Below are 21424 nucleotides of genomic sequence, written 5' to 3' on the forward strand. Positions count from 1 at the left end.
GCCTTAACGAAGATCCCGCGTGCTGCAGCTAAGAGCCGACGCAGCCTAAAATAAATGATAAACACATTTTTTTTTTTTTAAAAGAAAGTTTAAAAAAAAAAAAAGTCTGACTTCTTTTCTGAAGTCAAAGAACTTGGGTTCAAAGCCTGGCTTTGCCACTCACCAGCTGGGCAAGTTAACACTCTGTGCCTCAGCTTCTTTATCTATAAATAGGGATAATACTAGTAGCTGCCTCAGAAGGTTCTTGTAAGGATTAAATGAATTAATACATGGGATGTACTTAGCACACTGCTTAGTATATAGTTCTGCATGGAAAAATGCTAGCTGCTACTGCTATGACTACTATTACTATTATTGTTATAGCAATATTTTTTTTCTTGGTGCCTTAGCTCATTATAAAAGTCTTAAATTACTATAATATGTTACAACCCAATGATACTTATTTAAAGGGTGGAGGGTTATTGGCTTTTACATAAAATGGTCCCAGACTGATTTGCAGGAGTGCTTTTATATGCTGTTTTATAGCTTTTCTATTTTCCTTTGTGAGGTCTCTGATTTTCACTTCTACTGTTGTTAATCATTTTTCCTATGTGTATCAGTTTCTTTCCACACTTCTTTTGTTACAGGGGTCATAAAAACCAGCAAACCAAGTTTGTTAGGCATGTGTGTTAAGTAAAAGCGAATATATTCTAAATTAAGTTGGAAAAGCTCTCCTATATATGAATAGAGAAAAGAAACTTGACTCCATGGACATCTCATTTGGCCTTTCAGAGGTATTTATTTTTCCTTATTTTCCGATTCTTATATAAATATAAAAAGTTATATGAAAATTAAGTTTCTGGGGAGACAGATGTAACAAAGTTTACACATAAATGTTAAGATTAAAAAGCCTCTAATTTAGTTCAAATAAATACTCATTAAGGTCCTACTATAGCTAGATACTGGAGGAGCAAAAAGGAGTGATATGCTTCTAAACCTCAAGAGGTTTGCAATCTAGAGGGGGAGATAAAGCATAAACAATTAATGCCAAGATAATATAGTAAGAGATACCAAAGATATTCACACTGGGTACTATGGGAGCCTAGAGGAAGGGCCCTTAACCTCACCTGGGGTTCCAAGGAAAGTTTCCTGAAGAGGATCACGCCTGAGCTGAACCAGAGGGCAGCCAGGTGAAGAAATGTTGAATGTGCTATTACAAGCATAGGAACAGAAGTCATGAGGTAGGAAAGCAGCATAGTGCTTTTTTGAGAGTATGTAGCTGTGTTTGTGTAAAGAATTAATAATTTGATATTGTTGCGATTAAAAAAAAAAGTGAAATGTGAAATGGTGAGAAATGAAGCTAGGAGTTAGACTGAATAGGGGCCAGAGTCAAGAGAGGTTCTCTTATGCCATGCTGAGAGGCTTGGACATTGCTTATAAAGAAATGGGGAGCCATTAATAAAACTTTAAGGAGAAAAATGGCAATTTTCAGACTTTCCTTTTAGATGTATAACTGAGACAGCATTGTAAAAGGCAGAGAAAAGCTAGAAAAGACTGGCGGAAGGGAGACAAGTTAGGTGTCAGTTGCAATTAATAAACTAGAGATAGTAAAGCCTGAATGAGGGCAAGGTAGTAGTTATGGTGAGGTAGAGAGGGTTCCAGATGTAGTTTGAAGATAAAATTGGATGATCCTGGTGATTTATTAGATGAAGGGGGTCCAAGATTGAAAGGAATCAAGGATGACTATCAGATTTTAGGCCTTGAATTACTGGTTAAATGAGAGTACAATTAAGGGGAGAGAGAAAGAGGACAGTGTTTTTCTTGTTGTTGTCGTTTTGTTTTTTAAATTTAAGTTTGCTTTTGTTTTTTTCTTTTTTAAATAGTGGGCATATGAAGATTAATTAGTTCAGGTTAAATTTGAGTTAAATAATGTAGAAGTCAGAATTGAAGATATCAGTTTTAGAGTAATTAACAAATAGAAGCAAGAGAGCAGATAAGAAGTCCTAGGAAAATGTGTGAAAAGAAGAGCAGCAGAAAAAAAAAAAAAAAAAGAGCAGCAGAACAAGAGTGGGGTGGGACATTGGCATGCCAGTGCTTAAAGAGGGATAGAGGAGGCTAGCCTGTGAGGGAACCTGGGACAGCACACTGAGAGGTACAAGGAGAGGACAGTGCCATGAAAGCCAAGGATGAGTTTCAGATGCGCTGGTCAGTAAAGAAGCTAAACGCAACTTGTATCAGCTGCATTTTGTGAGCACCCACTACACATCCGGTGCTGTTTCATACAGTGTTACCTCCTTTAGTCTGTTACCCATGTGCTATAGATGACAAATCTGAAGTTCAGCGAAGATGTATAACTTAGCCAAGGTCATAGGGTGAGCTGGCAGAACTGGGATCTGAACCCAGGTCTGCAGGATTACAAAGCTCATGTTCTTAACTCTGCTGGAGTAAAAGAACTTCTTCAGGATGCAACTTTATAGTATCATAATAAGGACTGCTATATATTGCTTTTCCAAGAGGCATATCTTAAAACTATCTGATAATCTCAAAGAAGTAATATTCAAGGAGGTCACTATACATTTGATCACTTTAATCAAAACATCCTTTTTTCAGTGATGTATTTCTTGAAATATTTTTATTTCATAAATATTACACTTGTCAAATCATGAGAACAATAAAGTACAACACAAGGCAATCCACTCATTAAGGCACTGCTCCAATAAAGCCAAAAGGAAGGTCCTAGACGGACGAGTTAATGTCCTTCAGAGGAAAGCTAAGCACCCTGGACTTAGACACCTGAGTCTTCTTAGTTTTCTCACAAATGCTACTACTGGTCTCAAGGAAAATCAGAAAGGATATGCACAGTTCAGCAAAAACCAACCACAAACATGAAATTAATTAGAATAGTTATTCTATAGAAGGTTTATTTTAGATGATAAATTATTATATATTTAAAGATAGAGAATAAGAAAGTCACAGTGCTATTATACAAGTTGTAATTTTCATATTTCCCACTAGAGGAAGCAATAGTATTGCTCTTACCATTTGGTGGATAAAAGACAGCATATTCTTCTAGTCCTAGTTTTCCTGTAAGAGAAAACCAGAGAGTTCCAATATGATTAGATAAAATAGAAAAAACTTTAAAAATTAATTTTGTGAATATACTAAAAATTAATGGAATTTTAAAAACTACTATAGTACAATCTCCTTTCATTTCATTTTATGATATGGAATTAATTTGAAAATATGCCAGCCAATCTTTTGGTATTAGCAAATCCTTTCATCAATTAAAGTCAATAATATAAACTTAAGCACTACAAGGTAAGTGATACAAAATAATTAAAAGAACAAACGTTTTCAAGCTCCTTAAGCACTTAAGAAGAGCAGCATCTATTTGTAAGCCTAGAATTGTTGTGTTAATTATACGTAATTCTAGTCTAGTCATTAAAGTAAGTCCTAAGCTTTGCAACACCTCATTAGTTTACATTTTTATGGAATGAGCTAAAAAGTTAAAATTAAATGTCTTTCACTGTATGGTGGTAATATTTTCTGAATTCCTAAACAATTGATATGGTCTGAGAATGAGGCTAAATATTTGAAATCAGGATTATCTCAGAAAATTAAAGTATATTCACCATAATTAAATGTTTAAGTGAGTTTTAAAAAGTTTTTCCTCAAAACTTTTAAAGGTCTGAGTTTTTTCCCACCTTCTACTGAGGTGGGAAAAAGTAGGTAGCTCTTATCTGGACAGTTTTTCTAACACTGTTGAGTCTACTGAAAAGTCACATGCATTTTTGCACTTGGCTCTAAGGTAAGATTTTTAATTAAAAAATTTTTTTTGGTTGGGCATGGTGGGAGAGAGGAAATGAAGAACTGCATGAGCAGTTTAGGTTAGGGTGGAGACAACAAGGATTGATCTTGTGAGTAAGAAGAGAATGAAATGATAGATGGGTAGGTAGGTAGACGGATGGATGATAGAGAATACCTGCTGGGTACTCAATACTGGGCTAGGTGCTGAGAGGCGAACAGAGTAGATATAAGATATGGTGTCTGAACCATGTGGCTTATAATCCAGACTACAACAGGAAACATTAAGATACGTTTGCTAAATTTTCTGGCACAGGCTTTAAGTGCTTTAGAGGTTTAGAGGAGAGGGAAATTGATGATGGGTTGGTGGACTTGGTGAGTGTGAGACAATGGAAAATGTGTATTGGTCTCTACCCCTGGTTGCTGGCACAGAGCTCCTGAAACCCTTGTACTTTCCTAACTGATAAGAGCATTAGGAGCATCTCTTATTCTAATATTTGTCTTTGATGCTGTCCCTGACACAAGGCTTCTGAAACCCATGCAAATTCCTAAATGATAAGAGCATTAGGAGCATCTTTTATCCTATTGGGGTGACTCTGAGTGGGCTTCTGAATGGGCGCTGGTCACCAGAAAGACCAAGCCTTGATTAGAAGCCCCACCCCCTCATACTCCAGAGGGACTGGAAATGGAGTTTAATAATTGATCATGCCTCTGTGAGGAAGACTCCATAAAACGCCAAAAGTAGGGGGTTTGAAGAGCTTCTAGGTGCGCAAACACATCAACACTGGGAAGAAGACGCACTCCAACTCCATGGGGACAGAAGCTTCTATGCTTGTGATCCTCCCAGACGTAGCCCTATGTATCTCTTCATCTGGTTGTTCATTTGTATTCTTTATCATATCCTTTAACAAACTGGTAAATGTAAGTACGTGTTTCCCTGAGTTCTGTGGGCCTCTCTAATAAATCAGTCAAACCCAAGGAGAGGGTTGTTGGAACTTCCAATCTAAAGCCAGTTGGTCAGAACAGGTGATAACCTAAACTTGTGACTGGTGTCTGAAGTGTGTGTGTCTGTGTGTGTGTGTATGTGTGTGTATGTATGTGAGAACTGAGTCCTTAACCTGTGGGATCTGACAGCATCTCTAGGTAGACAGTGTTAGAATTGAGTTAAACTGTAGCATACCCAGGTGGTGTCAAGACTAGCTTGTTATTGTGGTTATTGGTTCCCACATATGTGCGACCAAAAGTGTCAGAAGTGAAGTGCTTTGTGTGAGTAGTAAATTAAAAACACAGGAGCAAAACACAGTAGGAAAGAATTGGGTTTTTCCCTACATAGAAGGAAATAATCTGAGTTTTTCTGATACTGTGAGATATAGGCTAGTTCTTCAAGAACCTATGATTTTGGAGGTGGAGGAGTGGGAATCCTTCCATGTTTAGGGAATATATAGAGGCTTAGAATGAAAATGGGGTAATGTGGAATAAACAGAGAATCAAAGTTAGCTAGGTTAAGACAGGATCAACTGATGGAGGGCTGAATTAAAATTTGGCTGAATTTAGAGGTAAGTCCATTAGATAAGTTCTATAATCAGTTTTTCAGCAGATGATGTGAAAGAAACAAACAAGTAAACCAAATGTCTCTATCAACTCAGTATAGAAGCAATGTAACCAAGAGAGTCCCCAGGTGGGGGGAGCCTGATCCCAGCACTGGGAATGTGGGCCTGTCTTAGGGCAGGGGTTGTAGTAATCAGGCAGACAGTTGGACTTAGGAGATACAGGACAAACAGCATCTTTCTTTATGGGAACAGCAGAGTGACCATACACAATAGGCTTATAAGCTTTCAGTGCTGGGTGTTCACTACTTAATAAAAAGGAGAAATCGGGGAAAGGCTTCCAGCTGAAATTAGTTCAATTGCCAGGTGACAGCAGGATACTGAAATAGCATTATCTTGTAGGCAGCTAGTGATAAAGAGAAGAAAGCACTAAAATAGAATTAAGAAAGCTAATAGCATATAAATTATATCAAACTTTAAGTATGGTGTAACATTTTGAGAGAAGTAATAAAGAAAGCAAAAAAAAAAAAAAAAAGAAAAAGCAAATTCAACTGATAAACTCATAGTTAGAAGGGTAAATAAAAGTCAACAGGGCTTCCCTGGTGGCGCAGTGGTTGAGAATCTGCCTGCCAATGCAGGGGACACAGGTTCGAGCCCTGGTCTGGGAAGATCCCACATGCCGCGGAGCAACTAGGCCTGTGAGCCACAATTACTGAGCCTGTGCGTCTGGAGCCTGTACTCCGCAACAAGGCCGCGATAATGAGAGACCTGTGCACCGCGATGAAGAATGGCCCCCACTTGCCGCAACTAGAGAAAGCCCTCGCACAGAAACGAAGACCCAACACAGCCATAAATAAATAAATAAACCCAAAGTTTAAAAAAAAAAAAAAAAGTCAACAGATATGGCAAAAACAGCAACAGAGGAGAGAGCAAACAGGAAAAATAAAGAAGTAATTTTAAATGCTGTTTTTGGGAACCACTTTCCTGTGATCTGCGATAAGTGGCTTGGGCACTGATTTAAGTGGGAGTGAAAGATGGTTAAAATAACCTGAGAGACATCTTATTAAATAATTTAAAACAAAAATTTTGACAACTAATATATGCTATAAAATAAGCAGTCTTGGCATGATTATGTAAGTGTTAAAGAATACCTCCTTTATATACTAAAATTTTACCTCTTATGTATGATTTCGGTGGTGAAGCACTGCTGTATGCAAAGTGACCCAACACAGATGTATCTCGGGAGAAACAAAGTAATACCTGGGTACAACATTGGAGAAAACAATTAAGCACTGGTTTTTTTCCTTTAATTTATTTTTTATTGAAATATGGTTGAATTACAATGTTGTGTTAACTTGTGTAGTTTTTATTTTATTTTTTTTAAACATCTTTATTGAAGTATAACTGCTTTACAATGTTGTGTTAGTTTCTGCTGTATAACAAAGTGAATCAGCTATACATATACATATATCCCCATATCCCTTCCCTCTTGCGTCTCCCTCCCACCCTCCCTATCCCACCCCTCCCTGTCCCACCCCTCTGGATGGTTACAAAGCACAGAGCTGATCTCCTAGTGCTATGCAGTTGCTTCCCACTAGCTATCTGTTTTACATTTGGTAGTGTATATATGTCCATGCCACTCTATCACTTCGTTCCAGCTTACCCTTCCCCCTCCCCATGTCAAGTCCATTCTCTACGTCTGTGTCTTTATTCCTGTCCTGCCCCTAGGTTCTTCAGAACCATTTTTTTTTGTTTTTGAATTCCATATATATGTAAGCACTGTTTTATAACAGGTAATTCATTGCTACTTCTGCTTGAGAGGCACTGAGGTAGAATCTTTCAAGTTCAGTACTGTGCCTCTCAATGGGAAGAGTGCCCTCTATTGGTACACCTATGGTAAGTGTTACAGTAGATACCAAGTGCGATGGGCAAAGTTCATCCAAAGATTTCTCACTGTTAGTCACCTAAACCTTAAACAACAGCAGAAAATGCAAGTTACTAACGACCAGTTTCTTCTTTTTTTTTTTTAACATCTTTATTGGAGTATAATTGCTTTACAATGGTGTGTTAATTTCTGCTTTATAACAAAGTGAATCAGTTATACATATACATATGTTCCCATATCTCTTCCCTCTTGCGTCTCCCTCCCTATCCCACCCCTCTAGGTGGTCACAAAGCACTGAGCTGATCTCCCTGTGCTATGCAGCTGCTTCCCACTAGCTATCTATTTTACATTTGGTAGTATATGTAAGTCCATGCCACTCTCTCACTTCGTCCCAGTTTCCCCTTCCCCCGCCCCATGTCCTCAAGTCCATTCTCTATGTCTGTGTCTTTATTCCTGTCCTGCCCCTAGGTTCTTCATTACCATTTTTTTTAGATTCCATATATATGTTAGCATATGGTATTTGTTTTTCTCTTTCTGACTTACTTCACTCTCTATGACAGACTCTAGGTCCATCCACCTCACTACAAATAACTCAATTTCGTTTCTTTTTATGGTTGAGTAATATTCCATTGTATATATGTGCCACATCTTCTTTATCCATTCATCTGTCGATGGACACTTAGGTTGCTTCCATGTCCTGGCTATTGTAAATAGAGCTGCATTGAACATTGTGGTACATGACTCTTTTTGAATTATGGTTTTCTCAGGGTATATGTCCAGTAGTGGGATTGCTGGGTCATATGGTAGTTCTATTTTTAGATTTTTAAGGAACCTGCCTACTGTTCTCCATAGTGGCTGTATCAATTTACATCCCATCAACAGTGCAAGAGGTTTCCCTTTTCTCCACACCCTCTCCAGCATTTATTGTTTGTAGATTTTTTGATGATGGCCATTCTGACTGGTGTGAGGTGATACCTCACTGTAGTTTTGATTTGCATTTCTCTAATGATTAGTGATGTTGACCAGTTGATTCTTTTAGTGTATTTTTAATCTGGAAAAAAGAACCAACTTGAAGAAATTTAGTAAGATAAGAAATGTAGAGGGGGGAACCTAGGTAACTACGATGGCACAGAGCAGTTTGAAAAGTGCAGGAAACTGGAACCAGCCTCATTGCTGGGATGCAGCAGCTGGCAGTGGGCATGTCAGGGTGGGAGGGAAGGCAACTCATGGTATCTAGAAGGGATTAGCAGCAGTAGAACAAGTGGCAGCCCAACACAGGTTAGAAGCTGGTTGTCCTGACCAGCAGGTAGATATGGCAACTCTACCTGGAGAGGAAAATAGGTAGGGCAGAAAGTCAAAATCAAAGATGTCCAGTAGGAGGAACTGGATTGTTGATACCAGCCTGGAGGCAGGGAACCAATCCCCAGGAAGGTGATTAGTGACAGGAAATCTAGGTCCTGGTATTAGAAGTCCTGGGATTCAAAAGATGTTACTGAGAAAAGAATTCAGGAATAACAGAAAAAGGCAGAAGCCCAGTTAACAGAACTGGGGAACAAAATCAGGGCTGGACTAGCAGCAGGAGTGAATGGAGAGGGAACCATGAGTTCAAGACACAAGAAAGGGGCCCAGCTTTAGAAACAGGATAGATATGGAGACTGGGCATCAGTCAGGCGCAGCGGTGAGATGCGTACCAACCATTGCTCTGATTTATTTTTATATTTTAAAAGACTATGCAAGCAATACATGTTTATGATAAAAATTAGAAAAAAAATTAGAAATAGAGATAATTAAAAAATGGAGAAAGAACACCCACAATCCCACCAGTGTTAATATTTTGATGTATATCCTTCCGGGCTGTTCTTATACATACATACATAAATTTTTCCAACAAAATAGGATTATGCATACTGTTCTTTACTCTACTTTCTCTCAGTATTATAAAATATGGGATTTCCTTGGTGGCACAGTGGTTAAGAATCCACCTGCCAATGCAGGGGACACAGGTTCGATCCCTGGTCCAGGAAGATCCCACATGCTATGGAGCAACTAACCCCATGTGCCACAACTACTGAGCCTGTGCTCTAGAGCCCATGAGCCACAACTACTGAGCCCACGTGACACAACTACTGAAGACCGCATGCCTTGTGCTCCACAACAAGAGAAGCCACTGCAATGAGAAGCCCGCACACCGCAACGAAGTGTAGCCCCCGCTCGCCGCAACTAGAGAAAGCCCATGCGTAGCAACAAAGACCCAACACAGCCAAAATTTTAAAAATAAATAAAGTAAATAAATCTGTAAAAAAAATATTATAAAATAAGTATTTTATACCCACATTTTTTAATGCTGCAGAATAATCCACTATACAGATGAACAATAGTTTATTTAACCTGTCTTTTATTGTTGAACATTTAATTATTTCCACTTTTCCCCAGCTATAAACAATGTTGCAGTGAACTTCCTTACAGCTAAATATTTATGTACACCTTTATTTAAATTCTTAAAACTGGACTAGCGGGCTTCCCTGGTGGTGCTGTGGTTGAGGGTCTGCCTGCCAGTGCAGGGGACATGGGTTCGAGCCCTGGTCTGGGAAGATCCCACATGCCGCGGAGCGGCTGGGCCCGTGAGCCACAATTACTGAGCCTGCGCGTCTGGAGCCTGTGCTCCCCAACAGGAGGGGCCGCGATAGTGAGAGGCCTGCGCACCGCGATGAAGAGTGGCCCCCGCTTGCCGCAACTGGAGAAGGCCCTCGCACAGAAACGAAGACCGAACACAGCCATAAATAAATAAATAAATTAATTAATTAATTAATTAAAAAAAAAAACTGGACTAGCTGTCTGGTCAAAGTGATGGGTATTTTAAATGTAAAACTTTTGATACATGTTGCCAATTTTGATACATGATCCAATTTTGTATCTGTAATGAAGTGATAGTTCAACCTCCAGAAAGGTTTTGTTTTAGTTTTTAACATAGACAGCCGTAGGATAGTGCACATTTTCTCTTATTCTCATCAAAGTGGTTTATTATCATCTTATAGGTAAAAAATGGCATAGTGCTTTAATTACTAATGAGATTGAACACCTTTCCATTTGCATTTCTTTTGTTATTTTCCAGTTTATCATCTTAGTACATTTTAAAATTAATATTTTTTAAATTATTGATTTGTTTAAATTTTTATATATTAAGGATGCTAAACTTTGGTCTAATTATATATTATAAATGGCTTTGCTCAATAATTTGTTAATTATTTTTGACACAGAGATATTTTAAATTTTTATATGCTCAAATCTACCAATACTTTCATGCTTAGAAAGTCCCTTCCCACATTTATAATGTTCTCTATATATTCACCTAAATTATGAAAGCCATTGTTGTTTTTCATCAAATATTTCTGGTTCTTCCCCTTTGGGAACATATGTTAGCTTATCTTTTCTGGCCACTTTGGTGTTAGGTGTGGTCATGTGATTTGCTCTTTACTCAATGAAAGAGATACATGTCACTTGAAAGTTTCTGAACAGAAGCTTCAAGAACCAGAGTAGTTAACCAGGTCCCCTCTTTCCCCCTGCATGGAAACCACCGGTGTTCCAGATAGTGGGTATGACATCAGCCTGGGTCCTGGAGTGAGGATGACACAGAGCTACATCCCCATCCTATCTGGGATGGACATAACCATGAGCAGGAGATAAACCTTTGCTGTTTTAAGCCACTGAGATTTTGGATTTACATGTTGCCACAGTATAATCTAGTGCATCCTGACTAAAACAGGAAATTTTGTCTAGCATTTTTGATAGATTCATTTTGTGGTAAAATCATTAACCCATCTGGAATTTATTTTGAAACTAGACTGCTGGAATTCAAATTCTAGCCCTACCATGTACTAGTTGTGTGACACTGGGAAAGTTCCTGGACTTCTTGGTGTCTCAGTTTCCTCTCTGCACACAATAATAATACCTACATTAAAGTCTATTGTGGGGATTAATTAATATACATAAAGTGCATAAAGCAGTGCCTAGCACATGGTATTATTACAATGTTAGCTGCAATTACTACTACCACTACTACTATTAAATTTTATTCTATATTCTGTAGTTCCTCGCCCCCACCAGTATATTTAATTTTGGGTTTGTTTTTATTTCTATGGTTTAAGATTATCATGTTTCTTCACCTTGAAATTTTGTTTATCCTCATTTCTGGAAAATTCTCAGACACTATCTTTTTGAATGATGCCTCTCTCACATTCTCTATTCACTTCTACCTGATTCCTGTAGATGTAAGATTGACCGACACTTATTCAACCTGCCATATCTCTTAATTACTTTCATCCCTCTATGCTCCATTCTGGATAACTTCCTCAGACTTTTATTTTAATCAGTATACTAATTCTTTCTTTTTGTTTCTACTATGTACCAGGTACTGTTACAGCTGCTTGGTGCTTGGGATACAACAAAGGAAACAGACAAACAAATAAATAAAAAACCTCTCTTGTGGAGCTTAATTATGGTGGGGGGTAATAAATAGCAAACATTATAAATACTTACATCATATAATGTATTAGGTGGGAAGTGCTATTGGGAAAAAAGCAAAGGCGAAATGGGGAAGGGTGATTGCCATTTTAAAGAGGATGGTCAGGGTGGGCTTCATTGAGAAGGTAACATCTGATCAAAGACTTGAAAGAACTTGAGGAAGTTAACATAGATATCTGGAGGAAGGGCACACCAGGCAGAAGAACCAATAACTGCAAAGGTGCTAAGGCAGGAGTATGCCTGATGTACTGTAGTAACAGCATGGAGACAAGTGTGGCGGGAGCAGATGAGTAGAAAGAGATATATGAGAGAGGTAAAAAGAGGCCAAATTATGCAAGGCATTGTGGGCCATTGTCAGGATATTGGCTTTTATTGGAAATGAAATGGAGATCCACTGCGGGGTTTTCAGCAGAGGCGTGAAATGACCTAATTTATTTTACAAGGATCACTCTAGCCACTGTGAAGAGAATTGGCCATGGGGGACAAGGGCAGAAGCAGGGAGGCCCTATAGAAGACCATTGACAGTGGCTGGGACTAAGATGGTAGCAGTATGTAGTGGTCACTGGGATGTGCCACCCAGATCCCTCTTCAGGAATAAAGGACTTATGTTGCCTGGCTCTTTATTTTCCATTATATATTCCAAATGATTACTTCTCATATTGAAAAGAGTAAATGATTTCAATATTTTATTTCATAAACAGGCATTTAATTGAATTATAGTTCTAATGGTTTTCAGTTAATTCTTTTGAATTTCTATATTTGATAATAATTTTGTATCCTTTCTGGTATCTATCACTTTATTTTTCTTATCTTATTCATTGGCTAGAAATTCCAAAATGACTCATGTTCTTTCCTTGCTTTAGTGGGAACATCTCTAATATTTCAACATTAAATAACATTAACTTACATTAAGATGGCAAATGTTGGTTTCACAAAAATATTATTCATAAGTCAAGAAAATACCCTTCCATTCTAGTGTGTAAAGAGTTAGTACAAAAAAAAGGATGTTAGGTTTCATAAAAATGTGAATATACTTAACACTGCTGAATTGTACACTTAGAAATGGTTAAAATAGTAAATTTTATAAAGCGTTTTTTTTACCACAATTTTAAAAAATGTTATTAAATATGTTTGGGGCATCTACTGACATAATCATATAGTTTTTTTATTGAGATGTAATTGACATATAACATTATATTAGCTTCAGGTATACAACATAATGATTCAATATTTGTATATATTGTGAAATTATCATAATCATTTTTATTTTTAGACCTATAAATGTGATAAATATTTGCCAATAATTTAGTAAATCATTAGGTTCTAAAAAATTCTAAATCCATGAAATGTTATCAAACCAGTAAATAATATTAGTCTCTTCTCTTGTCAAACCTTCCAGTACCACTGTGGCCTCCAAGGATACCTACACCTTAATCCCTGCAACCTGTGGACATGCTAACTTACATGACAAAAGGAATTTTGCAGATGTGATTAAACTGAAGGTCTTTAGATAATCAGATTGTTTTAGATTATCTCATTAGGCCCAGTGTAATCACAAGAATCCTCATAAATGAAAAAGAGAGGCAGCATAGTCAGAAAAAGAGAGATTTGAAGATGCTGTCTGCTGGCTTTGAAGATGGAGAAAGGGATCATGAGCCAAGGAATGCAGATGTACCCAACAAGATGGAAAAGGCAAGGGAATGTACTCTTCTCCAGAGCCTCCAGAAGGAACACAGACAGCCCTGACAAGAGCTTGATTTTAGCCCACTAAAGCCCATTTCAAAAGACTTCCCGATCTTCAGACAGAACTGTAGGAGAATACACTTGTTTCGTTTTAAGCCACTAAATTTGTTAATTTGTTATAGCAGCAATAATAAGCTAATACAATTAATATAACTAAAAAAGTTATACAATTAATATAATAATAACAAACTAATACAGCTACTAATAAGCTAATACAATTAAAGTAAAATAATGCAAAAGAAAAGTATACTTACAAATATCCTTCTACCATTGCCTAGAGGGAAAACAATTCCTAAAAAAATGTTTGTATCAACTTTCCCTTAGAAACTGGTGGGAACATAGTAATGTTAGGAGAAGCTCTGTGCTTAAATATATACCTCTCAAGTCCTTATTGCCTTAGAGCAGACAAGATATCTGAGACTGTTCTTGAGAGAACCTTGGTGACTATAGTGTGATAAGCCAGAGGTGGGATGTTACACATTATGTACTGATGTGCAACCCTAGCATGCAAGCAACGAGCTACCAACTCCTGTTCTAACCTGAGTTGTTGTTTTAACTTCTGAGATTCCAATTTTGTATCTGTAATGAAGTGATAGTTCAACTGTAAATTTGCTAGAAATGTGACTATATGAAGATGACAGTCTCAATCAAATTAACTAGAAAATTTAACTTTGATTACTCACTGATTAAGTAAAAATTGAACTTTATGAGGATGAGGGTATATATAGTAATGATTTATTTTATTTTGAAAAGCTGTAAGTGGAAGCACAAGTTGGATGTGTAAGTCTGAACTACAGTTTATATAGCAGAATTACACCTAACGTTTCTACGTACAGCTGTAAAAGATTTACATGGGCCTATAGCTTTCTTTAGTCTTTTGAAAATATGTTTATAATGAATGTTTTTGAGAAATAAGTTATTTATGTAATAAAAAGCAATTAAGAAACAATGTGTATCAATTGGGCAATCACTTTAACTTACAACTATTACACAATTTTAAAATTTGTGGTGCTCTTGCATTTCTATCCAAACTAATCTGGAGAATTTTTGAACGATAAAATTTCACGAATCACTTTTTGAAGCACTCTGCCCTGACTTAAATTTTCATAAATCAAAGAGCAATGTGGCTTACAGGGCTTTGAAACTGAGTGGACCTAGCCTGGGTCCTGGTAGCTGTATGAGTTTGGGCTCTGAGCCTCTGCTTCTTCATCTGTAAAACAGAAATAAAGCTACCTTACAGGGTGTTGTAAGAATTAGCTGTAAAGTACGTAAAGTGTCTAGAGCAGACCTGGGCACCTAATAAGCACTCCATAAATAAATGACACAGATAGTGCTGATAATCTCACTTACAATCATTAGAGAATACAGGGAGAAAAATAAAAAACAAAGACTTTTTCTGGTCTAGCTTCTTGCTTGGGCATGGGCTCTCATCTTCTTGTTACCTTCTTATGGAGAAAAATATACTTTAAAAATCTTTCTCTGCTCCATCCCCCTGACTTCCAACCTTACACATCCTTCCTGCTTTTCTAATCTTAACTCTTGTTATCACCATGCTTATAACTATCCAAAGCCTGAAAACTCAAGTCACTCTTGATTCTTCCTTCTCTCTCAACCTGCATATTTAGCCAATTACCAAAATCCTCCTGATTCTACCTCCGATAGTTTCTTCCTTCTTCCTCTTTCTCTCCCTCCCTCCTTCCCTCCCTCCCTCCCTCCCTCCTTCCCTCCCTCCCTCCCTCCCTTCTCCTTTCTCCTTCCTCCTCCCTCCCTCCATCCTTGCCTCCCTCCCTCCCTCTCTTCCTTCCTTCCTACCTAGTTACCTACCTACAAGTATTTACTCCTACTATGTGGCAGGCACTGTTCTAAAGACTGAGAATACAGCCAGGAATGAAGCAACAACAACAACAACAAATCCCTGTCCTCATAGTGTTTATGTTTTTGTGAAGGAAGACAGAGGGAAAGAAGCAAAATATATTGTATGTTATATGGTGGTAAGTGCTACAGAGAAAAATAATGCAGACAAGAGGGATAACGCATACTCACATGTATATATATATTGGGAGAAGTTTGATGTGTATTTTAATTAGGAACCTAAAAGTGGTCAGGAAATAAGCCTGGGATAATAAGATTTTGGAACAGGTCACTGGGACCAGATAAATAAGCCTAAGGTTGAAGGGAGAGGTCCAGAAAGCCCAAAAAGACAAATATAAATTAAAGATAAATATAAATTTGGAAGTTGTCAGTGTACAGATGGTACTTAAACTTAGGAGAATATATGAGATCACCAATGGCAAAGATGGGGGGAAAAAAGAGGTCCAAGGACTTATCCTTGGCGTACTCCAGGGTATGACAGGGAGATGAAGAGAAATCAGCTAAGGTGAATGAGAATGCCAGACAGTAAGATAGAAGGGAACCAGAAAGCATGATATCCTAGAAGCCAACTGAAGAAACAGAATCAAAGAGAAGGCATGATTGAGTGACCAAACAGATAAAGTAAGGTGAAAACTGAGAAATGACCATTGGATTCAGCAATATGAAATCACTCGTGATCTTCAGTAGGACAGCTGGGCAAAAAAAGACTGATTAAGGAAGGTTCAAGAGAGAATAGGAGGATAGGACTTAGAAACAATACCTGCAGATTTTTTAAAAAGAAGTTTTGCCAAATAAGGGAACAGGGGAATGGGGCAGTAGCTGGAAGGGATAAGGAAAATTTTTGTTTCACTTTATTTTGCTTTGTTTTTCAGATTGAGAGAAATAACCACGCATTTGTATACTAAGAGGAGTGATCCAATAGAAATGGTAAAATTGACGATGGAAAAACTAACAATTGCACTGCCTTTGAGTACCGAGGGACGATGAGTTTCAGTGTCCAAATGCAGGCATTGGTTTTGTTATAAATAAAAGCCCGGGCAGTTTATCCATAATGAGAGGAAGGGAAAGCTGAATATATGGGTGCAGAGGCAGGTAGGTGGAATACGTGTGGTGGAGGGTGGTTCTCAGAACTTCTATTTTTTTCAGAAACAGGACTCAAAGTCATTACCTGAGAGAGAAGAAGTGGAGATCTGAAGAGAGAGGAGGTATGAGAAGTCCTCTAGGAGAATGGATGAATGACTGGAGTAGGGAAATGAAGCAGAAATGCCGAGCAGAAGTAAGGACTCTCTTGAGGTTAAAGGTCATGAATTTAAATCAAACCAGTTATCATGGTTGCATGATTTTCTCCAGCCACTTTCAAATGCACACTGCAGCCACAGAATTGGTGGAGAGTTGTACTTAACCAGATTAAGGTTTTGTCAGGTAATTACTACTAGAAATTGGGAGAAGGGTGAGGGAGTTGAACATGTATTCAGGAGGAAGTGATTATAATGATAGGTCATGGTATTGACATGTCTTTCACATTTGTTCTCTCTCTCTGTTCACACAGACCTTGCTCTATATCAAGTGCTCATTAAGGTTAGCCTGAACCGCCAGAGTTGTTCACTGCCATGAAAAGCTAATCTCTCCTCACTAATCACCATATGCACATGGCTCATGTTTATTTTTGTTTTTCTCAGTCTCCTAATTCCTTGCCTTTAAGAACCAGACATTTCCTCAGAGAAAGACAAATACCATGATTTCATTTATATGTTGAATCGTAAAAAAAAATAACCACAAACAGACAAACAAAATAAAACAGAAATAGATTCATAGATACAGAGAACAAATTGATGGTAGCCAGAGGGGAGGTGGGTGGGGCGGTTGAGCGAAATAGGTGAAGAGGATTAAGAAGTACAAACTTCCAGTTATAAAACAAAGAAGTCATGAGGATATAACGTACAGCGCAGGGAATACAGTCAAAAAGAACTGGAATAACTCTGTATGGTGACAGATGGTTACTAGACTTATCACGGTGATAAATTTGTAATGTATATAAATGTCAAATCACTATGTTGTACACCTGAAAATAATATACTATTGTATATCAACCATACTTCGATAAAAAAAATTTTAAATTTTTAAATTAAAGGAAAAAGAACCAGACATTTCAGATAACATTTCTATTCTGAAGCCACCGCTAAGCTGAACTACTCCCAGAATTTATTTCTCCTTTAACTGTATTTGCATGCAACATTGCATAAACGTCTATCAGAGCATTTATCAAATTATAACTATGTATTTGCCTTTACCTCATTTTTCACTGAAATGTGAGCTTAATAAACATCTTATGCAGCACCTTACACAGTGCCTGTATCAGAACAGACACTCAATAATTTGACATGAATAAAGGATATCTGATTGCACCTGGGCCTTTCTTGAACACCATTCAATGGCATTAAAATATGTATAACTATGGCATATTCTAATATGTCAGTATTCCTACTAAGCATATGCTAGATAAGCCAAGCGTATGGTAGAGAATTTGTCACCCAACAGAAAGATTAATTCCCATGTCTTCTCTTTACTATATAAAAATTCTCCCCTATAAATATTTTATATACTTTGAACAATAAGTTAACTTTTATAGGTTGTCATGATGCTATTAAGTACTAGAACCTGAAAATGATATTGTCAAACTACCCAATATATTTCCATGGAATAAGGGTTGTCTTCTGTTTGAACACATTTTAAAACTCTGACATAATTTAAAACTTTCAGCACACGAAGTATTTTTAAGAATTTCATGCAAAATAAAAACTAAACTTTGGAATACAAAAAAGTTGACTTATTACTCAAAACATTATTTCTGTAATGCTCAGTGTTGTTGCTTATAAAATTTAGGTAACTAACATGAGTCACTCAGAAGAGTGCCTGTGTATCCTTGTAGCACAGGCCCAGATTTTCCTTCAGGAGGGATTACTGGAGGTTTTCTCATCTATATATGGACACAGCAATGCCACGTGCTGTCTAATTTTGTAGCCTAGTCACAAAACCCAATAAATTGGTTATGACACAGAGCATGCCAGAAACATTAAGTTCACTCCATTACAATCAACAATTTTCCCACAGAGCAGTTGTGTTGCTAGGCAGCTCTGCCAAAGGAAAGCCTATAATTAGTGACAAGAAAAGCCTTTCTTCTTTCTTATCTCATACATACATACACAGACAAGTGTGCACGCACAACACACGTATAGGGATAAAATTTTTTTCCCATTGAAAAATCAGAACTCAATTTCTGATGATATTGTTTTCAATACATACAATTATAATTTTTATTACTTAAAATGAACTTCTCTCTGATAAGTCATACTAATTGTAAAATTAATTATTAAAAGGTATGATCATGGAAAGTATCCACATGAGGAAAATTTAATTCTGCATAATTCCCAAAGACAGAACTTAGGTGTTATAATTATCCTTTTATTTATGTTATAAGGATAAAGATCCACATTAAAGCTTTACAAAGTACTAAGAGCAGCAGAGGCCAGGAGATGTATGACTGAAAAAATTATGTGAAATCTAAAAATAGTACAATTTGGACTAAAATATGATAAAAATGGAAAATAAAGGTTAAAGCACACTCTTATAGTACTTACTATCTGTGATATTAATTAATTTAATATCCAATGCTTTACATAAACACTTTAAAACAATTTCAAAACATTTTTGCCTCCTTAGCTAGAATGTAAGCCCATCAAAGGTGGTATCATTTACATATAAGAATCAATAAATATTTACTGATGATCAATCTGCTTTCTCTCAGAGAATGCATCCATTGTTTATAAATGGTTCTGTTTGTCAGACTCACTTATAAGTTATGTTTCCCAAGTTTATGGGGTACACAGAGATGAATATATCCTCAAGGGCCAATTCTGGCACTATTTGGAGAAATTGTTACTACTCTCATTTAAAATGATATCCTTACTGACCCTGTTCATCAAATGAGGCAGATTTGTTGCCTGGCAAATCCCTTTTACTACCACCAAAAAGCCTTTGTAGTTGTAACTTAAAATTGATAATCCTCTTCTTCCCAGTCACCAAAGGGAATGAAATTGTCAAATTTACACTTTTTCTACCCACACACTGAAGTGGAATAGTCAACACACTATAAATCATATGATTATTGGCCTTTGGTTGATATTATAATTTATGTATTCATGTTTAGTGTCATAATACTAAACATTTATGGGGGGAAATTATAAAATAATCAAATAAGCTATAAAAAGTACTATAAATAAAAAGTATGAAAAATACTACAAAGGACTTTAAAAGCATACTTTAGATGGCCATGACTTTGTGTGTGTGTTTGTGTTGGGAAGCAGGGAGTGGGTCAGGGAAGGTATTTGTGAGTAAGTGATATTTTAGCTGAGAGCTGAAGGAAAAATAGGAATTTATTAGAGGAAGAGGGGAGGGTAACAGTCTTTTACATCAAAGGAATTGCAGGTCTCATGGCCCTGAGGTAGAAAGAAGTAGCGTGAACTTGAGGAGTAAAAGACCAAAGTGGTTGGAATACACTGTGCCAGAGTGTCAGGGCAGAGGTGAACAATGAGGCTGAACAGGTGGACCAGTGCACGCAGGGTCATGTAGGCTTCATGAAGGATTTTGGTCTTTTTGGTTTTAATCTCACAAGTAACATGAATTGACTGGTGTTTTTACAAGACCACTCTGAGCAATGAGGTAAGAAAAAGAAAAGAAGGCATCCAAACAGGAAAGAAAGAAATAAAATTATCTTTATTTGCAAATGATATGATCTTATATGTAGAAAATCCTAAGGATTCCACCAAAAATCTGCTAGAACTAAACAATGAATTCAGTAAAGTTGCAGGATACAAAATCAACATACAGAAAACAGCTGTGTTTCTATACACTAACAGCAAAACATCTGAAAAAGAAATAAATAATTCCATTCACTATAGCATCAAAAACAATAAAATACTAAGGAATAAATTTAACCAAGGAGGTGAAAGATCTGTACACTGAAAAGTACAAGACTTTGATGAAAGAAACTGAAGAAGACACAAACAAATGGAACAATATCCAATGTTCATGGATCCAAAGAATTAGCATTGTTAAAATGTCCATACTACCCAAAGCCATCTATAGATTCAATGCAATCCCTATTAAAATTCCAATGGCATTTTTTTCACAGAAATAGAAAAACAATCCTAAAATTTGTATAGAGCCACAAGAGAACCTGAGTAGCCAAAGCAATCTCAAGAAAGAATAACAAAGCATCATACTTCCTGATTTCAAGCTATACTACAAAGCTATAGTAATCAAAATAGTATAGCACTGGCATAAAAATAGACACAGAAACCAACGGAACAGAATCAAGAGCCCAGAAATAAACCACACATAAATAGTCAACTATAGTCAACAAGAGAGCCATGAATACTCAATGGAGAAAGGATAGTATCTTCAATAATAAATAGGGTTGGGAAAACTGGATAACCACATGCAGAAGAATGAAATTAGACTCGTATCTTACCCCACTCACAAAAATGAATGTGAAATGGATTTAAGACTTAAATGTAAGACCTGTACCATAAAACTCCTAGAAGAAAACACAGAAAAAAAGCTCCTTGACACTGGTCTTCACAGAGATTTCCTGGATATGACAGTAAAACCACAAGCAACAAAAGCAAAATAAATAAGTGGGACTACATCAAACTAAAAAGCTTCTATAAAGCAAAAGAAACAAACAACAAAATGAAAAGGCAACCTACAGGATGGGAGAAAATATTTCCAAATCATATATCTGATAAGGGGTTAATATCCAAAATATATTAAGAATTCTTACAACACAATAGCAAAAAACAAAAAAACCCAATTAAAAAATGGGCAGAGGAACTGAATAGAAGTTTTTTAAAGAAGACATACAAATGGCCAACAGGTACATGAAAAGGTACTCAACATCAATAATCATCAGGGAAATACAAATCAAAACCACAATATGTTATTACCTCAGGCCTGTTAAAATGGCTATCATCAAAAAGACAAGACAAAGAAAGACAAGTATTGGGGAGGGTAC

At 36.9% G+C, this 21424-nt stretch overlaps 1 protein-coding gene and 1 pseudogene across 7 annotated transcripts in view; one reads left to right on the top strand and one right to left on the bottom strand.

Annotated features, from left to right (window-relative positions):
• Positions 1-21424, top strand: part of LOC309662122 (ras-related protein Rab-5A pseudogene) — a 226389-nt pseudogene that overhangs the window by 108832 nt on the left and 96133 nt on the right. The window lies entirely within an intron of this gene.
• The window catches only part of TBC1D19 (TBC1 domain family member 19), a 161348-nt gene that overhangs the window by 32969 nt on the left and 106955 nt on the right, over positions 1-21424 (bottom strand). For all 6 annotated transcript variants that reach the window (XM_082464561.1, XM_082464559.1, XM_082464564.1 and 3 more), the window contains 2 exons: positions 6506-6590; positions 3019-3063 (listed from right to left, as the gene is read on the bottom strand). In XM_082464561.1, coding sequence (XP_082320687.1) covers positions 3019-3063; positions 6506-6590 — 130 coding nt within the window. The remainder of the gene's footprint in view (positions 1-3018; positions 3064-6505; positions 6591-21424) is intronic.

The sequence above is a fragment of the Balaenoptera physalus genome (assembly GCF_965194825.1).
Source record: "Balaenoptera physalus genome assembly, chromosome: 5".
Taxonomy (NCBI): domain Eukaryota; kingdom Metazoa; phylum Chordata; class Mammalia; order Artiodactyla; family Balaenopteridae; genus Balaenoptera; species Balaenoptera physalus.